Source organism: Peromyscus maniculatus, chromosome 14, assembly GCF_049852395.1.
Source record: "Peromyscus maniculatus bairdii isolate BWxNUB_F1_BW_parent chromosome 14, HU_Pman_BW_mat_3.1, whole genome shotgun sequence".
Classification (NCBI taxonomy): Eukaryota; Metazoa; Chordata; class Mammalia; order Rodentia; family Cricetidae; genus Peromyscus; species Peromyscus maniculatus.
The window spans coordinates 86,076,868-86,088,364 of record NC_134865.1 but is presented as its reverse complement, the minus strand read 5'-3'; the positions used below and the strand labels follow the sequence as shown (position 1 = coordinate 86,088,364).

Below are 11,497 nucleotides of genomic sequence, written 5' to 3'. Positions count from 1 at the left end.
AGAACAAATTGTTATTTCCCACACACCCTCTAAGCTGTGCAGTTGCTTCTGATTATCAGACAAATTTGCATCTAATTTTTTGTATTTCCTATGTGTGTTTATTTTAATTCATATTTCAAAATAAGTCTGAAATTATGACACTGGTTGACTTTAAGTCTACTGAGATTTCTTAGGAAATTTGAATGCTTTGTAATTTACCCTTTTTGTTTCTGAACATTTGATGGAGAAACTGCAGCTTCCAAGAAATATTATCATTTTCCAAAAGTAGATTTGAAACTGAAATATCCCTTATTTCCTTCTTCTAAACCAAGAGAACTTAAAAGAATATACTTGGTTATCATTTGTGAAAAATACTATTTTCAAATATTTTTATTTTGGTAAAAAATTATTTTGCTATTGTGAAAAGTGCTGCTATGAACATAGTTGAGCAAATGTCCTTGTGGTATGGTTGAGCATATTTTTAGGATTTGCCCAAGAGTGGTATTGCTGTGTCTTGAGGTATGTTGATTCCCAGTTTTCTGAGATACTGCCATGTAGATGTATCCAACAGTCTTATTAAATAAGAAACACAGAAACAATGTAAAAAAGAAAGCCGAGAGGTCAGAGCTCAGAGCTAAAATCTCACCCTTCCTCCTGCACGGTGTCCCAGCTTCCCCAAAGAGAGCTATATCCTGTCTGTTCGTCTATTTATAGTATTTTGTTCTGCCTTCTCATTGGTTATAAACCCAAACACGTGACATCACTGTCTGAATGTACAGCCCCCTAGGTCTTAAAGGCATATGACTCCAATGCTGGCTGTATCCCTGAACACACAGAGATCTATGGGATTAAAGGCGTGTGCCACCACCGCCACACTCTGTCTATGGCACTAATAGCTCGGAACCCCGGGCAACTTTATTTATTAACATACAATCAAAATCACATTTTAGTACAATTAGATTACCACCACACTGCCATATTGATTTCCAGAGTGGCTGACAAGAATACACTCCCAACAGTAGTGGAGGAGTGTTCCCCTTTCTCCAAATCCTCTCCAACGTAAGTTCTCATCAGTGTTTTTGATCTTCTGACAGTTGTAAGATGGTATCTCAGATTGGTTTTGATTTTTTCTAAGATATGCATATTTTGTATACAGTGTTCTGCCTGCATGTATGACTTCAGGCCAGAAGAGGGCACCAGACCTCATTCTAGGTGGTTGTGAGTCACCATGTGGTTCCTGAGAAGTAAACTCAGGATCTTTGGAAGAGCAGTCAGTGCTCTTAAACTCTGAGCCATCTCTCCAGCCTAGATGCCCCTCAACTGAAGAAGGGATAAAGAAAATTTGATAAATTTACACAATGGAGTATTATTCAGTGGTAAAAGAAAAAAAAAATGTTATAATGAAATTTGTAGGCAAATGGATGGAAATAGAAAAAATCACCCAGAGTTAGGTAACCCAGACCCAGAAAGACAAACACAGGACTTACTCACTCATAAGTGAATATTAGAGGCAAAGCAAAGGATAATCAGGTGACAACCCATAGTTCCACAGAAGCTATGTAAAGAGGAGAACTCTAAAAGGAACACACAGAAATCACCCCAGGAAGGGGAAAAGGTTAAGATCTCTCAGGTAAACTGGGAGGGGGAGTTGAGAGGAGGAGATGGGGGGTAGGAACATGAGGGTTAGAGATGGTAGAGTTTGGGGAGGGACAGAGAGGGAGAGCAAAGAAAGAGTGATCTTAACAGAGCATGCCATTGTGGGATTAGGGAGAAATCTGCTGCTAAGGAAATCCCCAGGAACCCACAAGGATGTCCTCAGCTAAGACTCATAGCAATGGTGGAGAGGGTGCTTGAGCTACCCTTCTCCTGTACTCAGATCAGTTACTGTTCTAATTGTCATCATAAAACCTCCATCCAGTGACTGATGGAAGCAGAGGCAGAGACACACAGCCAAGCTTTTGGTCTAGCTCTTGGAGTTCAGGTGAAGAGAGGCAGGGGGGATTATAGGAACAAGGGGGGTCAAGATCATGAAGGGAAAACCCACAGAGACAGAAGAACCAAGCTGGTGGGAGCCCACAGATGCTGAACTGAAAGCTGGGGAGCCTGCCTGTAACCACCATAGGCCCTCTGAATGAGAGTGATAGTTTTGCCACTTGAAGAGTTTGTGGGTTCCCTGGCAATGGAAGCAGGACTCATTTCAAGTATATATCCTGGCTTCTTAAGAGCCCAATCTCTATGATGCTGCGCCTTTCTCAGATTTGATGCAAGGGGTAGAGGCTTGGGCCTGCCCCAACTTGGTAATCCAGCCTGTGCTGGATATCCAAGGGAAGCCATATCCACTAGGAGGAGTGAGTGGAGAGTGGGATGGGGACAGGGAGGGTGGGAGTAGAAGAAGGGGGAACAGGGAACAGTGGGCAGCAGGTAAAATGAAAAAAAAAATTTAAACAAGTAAGTAAACCTTAAATAATAGTTTGGACCCAAAGTCCCAAGTAATGTTTCCTCTGTAGTCATATTTGTGTCCTCAACCTACAAAATTCTTAGTCATCAGTGTGTGCATCCCAGCTAGTGTCAGATCCAGTTCTGGTTCCATCTCCCTTCTGCACTTCCCATAGTCAACTGGGTTCTATGATTTTCAGTTTGTTATTCGTTGGTGCTTTTGTTGCCTACAAATACTCTCAGAGTTACTCCTCTGTTGCTGCTGACTGGAAGAGCCTGGTTTCTCAAGTGTGAGCTAGAAAGGTGTCATTCAGAGAAGCAGTGTTAGCTGTGGGCTCCATGTTAATGGATCATCAACTTGAGTGAGCTTTAAAAAAAAAAGGAGAATTTCCTCATCTGAAGTTGATGCTTCTCTGGAAACTCTTGTAGTGACACTAACATTCAAAGATTCAGATTTGAGACCAAGTTGACTAGATCTTTAGAATCCTGAGATATTGCACAAAACAGTGAATTGATGACTCCACACAATGATAAAATAAAAAGACCATAGTTATGTTACCTTGGGTCAAGCCAAGGAGCAGCCTAAATAGCTCACAGTGAAACATGATTAGCAGGGTAAAATTTTTAAACAAGGTTATTAGATAACATAGAACCAACCACAAGAGGCTCTAATTTCCAGTGATTTCAGTTTTGACCAAGAACATGCACTGTGTGCTACCAAGATTTTAACACCATATACAAAAGTACCTTCTGTAGCCCATGTTGACATAAGAAATGATTGATTAAATAATTGCAGACAAGAATTCACCTCAAAAGTATGACAGATGTACCAATAGCCTATGGAGATGTTCTGGGAATTTCTCCTCTTGAGCATGTCCTCTCATTATTTCTAGAGTCATAAAGAAAATGGATACCCAGATGACTTGAGTGCAAAAACCTGGCATACACTACCTCACCCCAAAACACAAGTTTTGTTAGGTTTATTATAACTTGTGTCTTTGATAGAGTGTGATAAGAACAACATGTGACATGGATTCCAATGCTGTTCTTCTGTGGTGATATTTTATTTGTGCTCTCTAATAAAGCTTATCTGAGAATCAGAGGAAAAAGCCAGCCACTATATTAAACATAAAAGTCAGGCAATGGAAGCACATGCTTTTAATCCTAGCATTCAGGAGGCAGAGATACATCTGGATCTCTGTGAGTTCAAGGACACATTGGGAACAGAGCCAGGCCTGTTAACACTAGTTAACCATACAGGTCTGGAGGTCTGTACAGACAGACAGGAAGTGATAGTGCTGGACAGAATGAGGGAGGAAAAAGGCAAAGCACAGAGAGCACATATGTATGGATATACGGGAAGTAGCTCTCTCTTTGGCTGAGGATTTCCTAGAGGTAAGAACTTGTGGGTGGCTTCTTTCAGCTTTTCTGATCTCTCAGTTCCCCGCCCCCCAATATCTGGCTCCAGGTTTTTCTTAATAAGACCATTTAGCAATTTGTTTACATCCTTTCCCTAATTTTGACAGATGAGCAAATATCACCTCAGTAAGAAGTACCAACTGAATAAATATAAATAACTATTTTACTAAACATGGCTAGGTTACAATAGATTAATAGAATAACAGGTCATACGAAATAACTTCTGATCAATTAACTTAGTCAAACTTAGAGACGCCCTGTCTAGTGTACCATGAAAAGACTTTGTAACCAATGATTAAAGCATGTGAGGAAATGATCTCAAGTATAAAGTCCGTGAGAGATGCAGGTTGTCAGAATAGGACCAGCCATACAAAGATGTACTTCCTTTCTCACCACCACTCATAAAACAAAACTCAGGAGTGTCCAGTATCTGATTTCTTAGTCATCGCTCTTACATCCACCCACTTCAGACCCTGCCTATATCAGGAACTGGACTCTGGCACAGTACAACAAAAAATTAAAGTTTTAAATTTGTATCAATATACAAAAATCCATGCCAATATAAAATACTTGAGACTAGTAGTTATCTTTTTAGTTTAAAATTAGATTCAATAGCCTACACTTTTAGGCTATTATTCCTATAACTTCCCATTTTCTTTTTGGAATGAGTTTCCTGAATCTAATGTCCTTTGTTCAGTTTCCACGCTGATCATGACAAATAACAACATATATCAAACCCCCATAAACTATGACAAATATCCACCAAGCAACCAAAAACCACACACCCCAACTCTTGGGAATCATGTTTTTAAAATTAGTTCCTGTTTTCTAGAAGCGAGAGCAAATTTAGGAAATATTGAGGATATTGAAATAATGATCAAGTCCTGGGGAGCTAGCTGTTGTTGAATCCTGATGTGATGGGAAAATGCAAGGCTTACCTGAAGTCATACTGGAGTAGACAATGAGGCTACACCCTCTTAGCTGACCACTTTGGAAGTATCCTGAGCAGTTTGTAGTCCAAAGCTAATCTTTGGGTGATGTGTGTCAGCTTTGAGGATTTACCACAATGAAAGTGGAATTCTTGTTCTGAGGCCTCATCATCCTTTTGGAGACTTCAAAGGTCACTCTGAGGAAAGATCATTGATCACTTCAGAAAACTTAAACATTTTAAATGTTATACGCATGCAGATCTCAGAGGGGATAAAGGAGCACAATCTATAAAATACACCTGGGGTACACAAGCTTAATTCCCAATAACCTGCTATAGTAGTATTTGCTCCACCCATATCCTTGGGCTACAGGACCCAAAGAAAGTGGTGCTTCTTGCTGTTGTATTAACCTCCTAAAAGGAAAGGGAGAGGGGTATTGAGTCCCTTCTCCTTGCTGCCTGCTGCCTTGTGTTGATTGAACTGCCATGTAGATTCGCTTCCAGTCAGATCAGAGGACAACTTCAGCTGTCTATTTTGTTCTGTATTCATGAGTATATTTCCTCCATTTACCCTCATAAATTTCCATAATACTCCTTAAACAGACTCCCATGTGTTTATCCTATTATCTGGTGCCCAATGGGAGGCATGTGAACCCATAACCCTGAGATTTAGAGTTTCATGCTCTACCGACTGAGCTAGCCTGGCTTTTGAGAGAAATGTGGTCAGAAGTTTTCCTGTGTCCTGCCTGATCTCAAATACACTCAGATCCAAGTAAACACATAGATACTTATATTACTTAAAAAAACAAAAGATGGCCTGTGTCATTTTATATTAGATAGCTCTTTGAACTTAATTTAATTCATTCCTATAATCTATATATTGCCACATGGCTGTGATATTTGTTATCAGTCTGCTAGCATCTTGTACCCCTTCAGTGGCAGGCTGGCATCTCTCTCCTTTCTTTCTTTTGGAGAGGAGAGAGATTTCACATGGTCCCTTCTTCCTTTTATTTGTTTATTTATTTTTATTTTTTAGCCTGGTGTTATCAGACACTGGATGACCTGGAAATTGAACTATAGCTGACTAACTCTGCTTAAGATATTTTTTGTATTGTCACAAATTTGAAGTCATTGTTCTTATACTGTACAATGGCTTACAGATTGCTCACCATGTTATTGTGAATACTTTCTCCTTAGGTTATTTGGGTAAGTAAGGCTTGCAGACTAGTAGTCACCCATGAGTAGTTATGTTAATTAAGTTTTTCCAGAGTTACAGAAACTTATGTTAGATGAATGGGTAGTCTTCAAACACTTCATAGACCTAAAGAATAACTTAGAATTCTGTTGATGTGAGACATGATTATTCCTGGCAGCACTGATCTACTCCTGAGATAATGTGGTGTTTCAAAGACACTCAGTTTGGAAATTTGTCTTCTTCTTGGCACAAAATGGCCTGCTGGGCAAAGAACTGTCCTGCCTCAACTGCTGACAGTATGCATGCTGTCCTTTCTGGATGAGCAGGACAAAAGGAAAAGTGACTACTGAACTCTGCCAACACAGGGTAAGATGGTCTTTCAAATTTTCCTGCTTCTGAAAATAATCTGTCAGATATTCTAGGCCTGTATCCAAATTGCATGCCCTACAGTGTTGAGAAACTTTAGGTATCTGTCCAGGCTGCCAGATATCTCTGTCTATTCTTGTAAAAAATTGGGAAATTGCTTGTTTGCACTTCCTGTTTTCTCAAGTAACATTGTTTTCCTTCTCAGGTCTTTGATGAGGTTGAAGATTTTACAGTTATAATCCTCTCATATCTTAGCAAAGAACATTTTAGATTCTAAAGTTAGAATATTCAGATTGAACAGCTTCTGGAGTAATCTCAGTAATTTGCCATCTACCTATGACCTGGGCATTTTTGGACATTTAGCATGTGTTTCTTGTGTGATGTTGTTATTGTTGATTTTAGTTCTGTTTTTGTTTATGTTATTACCATTTGATATTCCTGGACAATACTTGATAGTCATTCTTATTGTATATACATTGCATTGGGTCTAGCACCTTCTTATTTGTACAAAAAGGGGAAATGTAGCAGTATTGGCTCCACCCATGACCTTGGGCTATAGGGCTTGAAGGACGTAGTGTTTCATGATGTTGTGTGTGACCTCTTAAAGGGAAAGGGAGAAGGGTCAGGAGTCCCTTCTCCCTGCTGCCTGCTAGATCGATTGCTCCCAGTCAGATCAGAGGATGACTTCAGCTGTCCACTCCATTCTGTATTCATGAGTATACTTCCTCAATTTACCTTAATAAATTTCCCTAATGCTCCTTAAATAGACTCCTGTGGATTTATCATATTAACCTACTTCAGCCTCAAGCAAGAAATCATTTATAGAAAGTTAGAAGAAGCTTATTCTAGAATTAGTGAGTATTCAAAATGACCATTATATAATGAAATAAAATTTATATATATATATATATATATATATATGTGTGTGTGTGTGTGTGTGTGTGTGTGTGTGTGTGTGTTAACTATATAAAATGAGAAGATACTTACACTTTAAGAAAAGTTTTAAAGAGTCAAAATAAAATCTAAGGAAATTAGTGACAATAGATTAGTCCTTTAATTTGTTTTTTCTATTTTATACCAGTTGGCTTTTCTGAAATGAGACAGAGACTTTGGTTATTCCTTTTAACAAGCATGCTAGGGGCTAGAGAAGGGGAGAGCCACACTCCAACTCCAAAGCCAGCTTGAACTTTTAATTGAATTGGGACTACAAAATGACCATTTCCTTATATGTCTGCTGAAAATAGCTGATCTAGAGAGACACCTGAGAATACTGAAAGGAGGAATGAGGAAAGAAGACTTTCTCATGTTCAACATGGTAAGCAATATTGTGGTACAGAGAGTTCCACAATGGATGCCTTAAAAATGGAAAAGTTAAATGAAGTGATAACCAATTCAGTGGGGTTTGATATTACGTTGATCAAAGTTACTATCATTTTGGTATTTCATATTTTATCCTTTAAAAAGTGGTTTGATAACTACCAAACAGTGCAACATAAGAAATATACCAATGCCCACAGTCTCAAAAAAAAAAAAAAGACCTGCTCATGATGACAGCATAGGAAGAACTGTGCAGGGGTGACCAGCTGCTGTGATGATGCTCAGCTCTGTGGGCAGGGAGGGCAGGATGCTCCTCTGAGCAGGAGGGTGCAGTGACCTCCTGAAATGCAGACTTAGGGAAATGGGTAGGAAAAGCCCATGGAGCTGGGATGCAGTACAGGAGGCTCCCATGACACCTGCCATGAGCAGTGGTGCACAGCTGCCCAGGGAGAACAAGGAGACCACTGCTGGCTGTCACTGCACCGCACAACTGGGCAGAGGGCACAGGCAGTGCAAGGCCAGGCTTAGGCACAAGGTGTGCAAGGGCACAGGGTGACCTGAATGACAGAGCCAGCTGGCAGTGGGCTGCTCACTCTGGCCCAGTGGCCTGCAGTGTTTAAGGCCAGGAGGGTGGGCTGTGGCCAGAGACTGCCTCAAAGAGACTGCAGCAAGAAAGGCCCATGACTGACTGGGAGGGATGTGGTGAGGGGCGAAGCTGGCCACAGTGCTGTCAGATTTGCAGCCCTGGTGTGGTCTAAGACCATGCACTGGATGGCAGATGTAGCAGCTACTTTGATTGACCTCGGAATCAAGGTTTAACTTTATTGGCGGTCTTGGTTTGACATTGCAATCAAATCTGCTACAACATATTACTTTAAACCTGCCTGTCTGAGAACCAGGCTACCTTACTAAATTACAAACATGTAAGTCTGTTATGTAATGAGCCACAATGATATAAATGAGCCTTGGGATGCTTGAGTGTTGAATATTTATAGAGTACAATCATATTATTAGTTAGGATTTCTTAAATTCCATCATTCATACAATGTCCACCATGATTGTGACATCTGCACTGAGCATAGGCTCCCTTGAGCCCAGGTCAAGAGAACATATACAGGCAGGGAAATATGAAACTAGGACATCATTCTGCTCATGGGAACCAGCCAAGTCCTGACCCTGCATGTCTGGTAGAGGAGTGTACCCTAGGATTCCAAGATCTGCCCATTTATTGGTAAACACTGGACAGAACACTCACAATGGAATTAAGGCTGGCCTGGGTTTTCCTTTTTGCTCTTATAAAGAGCTATTTATGACAAAGAAGAAATTCGTGTGTGTGAGTAGACATGAGTAAGAGGAAAGGTGGACATATGTGACAATTTCCTGATCAGAATTCTTGGCATTTGCAAGTGTCCAGTGAGCAGTATAGCTGATAGAGTCTGGGGGAGGATTGCTACTGCGGTGACCTTCTAACTCCCCTTGTGCCATCCGGATTTACATTCAGGGATTACTACATGGACTGGGTCTTTAGTGGATCTCATATGTCTGAGATTGGTATTCAGATAAAATACATAAACTGTATTAAAGAAAAACTAACCATACCCAGTGACAATTCCAAGAATACTCTGTAGTTTATAATGCATAGTCTGAAATTCAATGACATAATCCTGTATTGTTGTATAAACAATACACACAGAAGACATATTAATATGAGCCTAGACACAAGCAGGATATACTTATGGCCATTAGAGGCCAGTGGGAAAAACTCTCTTTAAGAATGGTATACAGTCATATTTAAATTGCTCAAGTATAAAACAGTAATTTCAAATATGGTGAATATATTGAAATGTAAGATGTACTCTGACCCAAACAAGATGGGAACTATCATACAGGGAAGAGCTAACTCGGCTGTGGGTACCAGGATCAGATTCTGAAATAATTTAGGGACTCTAAAAAGTGAGCTCCCCTAGACTCAAGGCAGAGCCTCAGCTGGGTTTCATAGTTGAAACAGTTTAGGACTCAAGTAAAACAGGAAGGTCAGGCATAGTCAGTGAAGCTTCGATGAGCATCACACTCACCATAGACCTCACACAAGGTGTGCACATCAGACCAAACACTGACCAAATTGTCTAGCTTATCATAAGATGTGTGAAATGTCATTTATCCTGGGAAGGCTCCTGCATGTAATGGAGGCTCTCAAGTAACTATCTACATACATCAGCCGCTCAATAAAAGGTAAGATCTGCAATTAAACTACAATCATGTGTTGCCTTAGGTAAAGATGGAAGAAGATAATAAAAACTGGGACTTTAAAGGAGGCAAAGAGAGAATTTCAGGGTGCAGAACAAGTGAGTTTGCTGCAGACAGGAATGTCTCCATAGCAACCACAAGGCAGTAGAGAGGCAGTGACAAGGAATGTCTCATCTGTAGTCCTCTTATGTCCTGATGACAGCATTGTCACATAAATATGTGAAATTCAGATAATTCCTAAATGTTCTTGTCACATGCAGGAGTTCTGCTAACCTCTCCAGGGAAGTATGACCCTGGCCAGCTCAGACAGTGGGAAAGACTGAACTCCTAGATAGAAACACAACTGTGTGTGTGTGTGTGTGTGTGTGTGTGTGTGTGTGTGTGTGTGTGTGTGTGGTGTTGTGAATTTCACCAAATGACATGACAGCATGGAAAAACAGCATGTCCTGATCACCTGCACAAAGATAACTAAATGAAGTAAGGAAGGTTCTATAAAGAAGAACTACATTACTATTTGTACATTTGTCATCAATGACTTTGATGACTTATATCTGCTCTGAGCACTGCCTTCCTCCCTGGGTCCAACCCCAATGCTGGCTATAGCAGGGCAATATGCAAATAAGACTTCTCTGTGCTCATGAAAACCAGCCCTGCCCTGACCCTGCAGCTCTGGCAGAGGAGCCCAGCCCTGGATTCCCAAGTCCTCCCACTCAGTGATTTGCACTGAACACAGAACACTCACCATGGACTTGAGGCTCAGTTTATTTTTCCTTGTCTTTATTTTAAGAGGTAATTAGTAGAGAGAGGATACTGTGTGTTGTGTGGAAATAAGAAAGAGAAAATTTGGCTTCTGGACAGTTTTCTAACCAGAATTCTCTGTTTGCAGGTGTCCAGTGTGAGGTGCAGCTGGTGGAGTCTGGGGGAGGCCTAGTGCAGCCTGGAAAGTCCCTGAAACTCTCCTGTGCAGCCTCTGGATTCACCTTCAGTGACTATTACATGGCCTGTGTCCGCCAGGCTCCAGGGAAGGGACTGCAGTGGGTCGCACACATTAGTAGTGGTAGTAGTTACATCAACTATGCCGATGCCGTGAAAGGCCGATTAACCATCTCCAGAGACAATGCCAAGAACACCCTGTACCTGGAAATGAGCAGTCTGAAATCTGAAGACACAGCCACGTATTATTGTGCCAGAAGCACAGTGATACAAATTTCCTGTGGACTCAGACACAAACCTCCCTGCAGTGTGCTCAAGACCAGCAGGGGGCGCTGACAGGACAGAGATGTGTGGGTCTTGGATGAGCCTGTTCAGAGAGGCCTAAAGAGCTGGCCTCTGGTTCTTGGCTGCTTCTCTATATTACACTCAAGGATTCTCTTTACAGGTATAATGTATAGTAATCCTTGAAGTGTCCAAATGTTTATTCAAGTTTCTTTATCCATTGTTATGTGGTTTTAATTTTTTATTATATTTTTCTCTATATATTCGTCCCTCCCTCCATCTCTCTCTCTGTCACTCCCTCTCTCCCTTCCCCTTTTTCTCTGTGTATGTTCGTGTGTATGTGTGTAGTTCTGATGATGTTGACATGAGATGTTTTTCTTTACCAAACTACATCA

General features: G+C 40.8%; 1 gene segment (V, D, J or C); it reads left to right on the top strand.

Annotated features, from left to right (window-relative positions):
• The first annotated feature begins 9,698 nt into the window (after positions 1-9,698).
• Positions 9,699-11,156, top strand: LOC143268383 (Ig heavy chain V region 6.96-like). The segment is given in 2 exon segments: positions 9,699-9,732; positions 10,774-11,156. Coding segments are annotated over 2 exon segments (417 nt in total).
• The last annotated feature ends 341 nt before the right edge of the window (positions 11,157-11,497 follow it).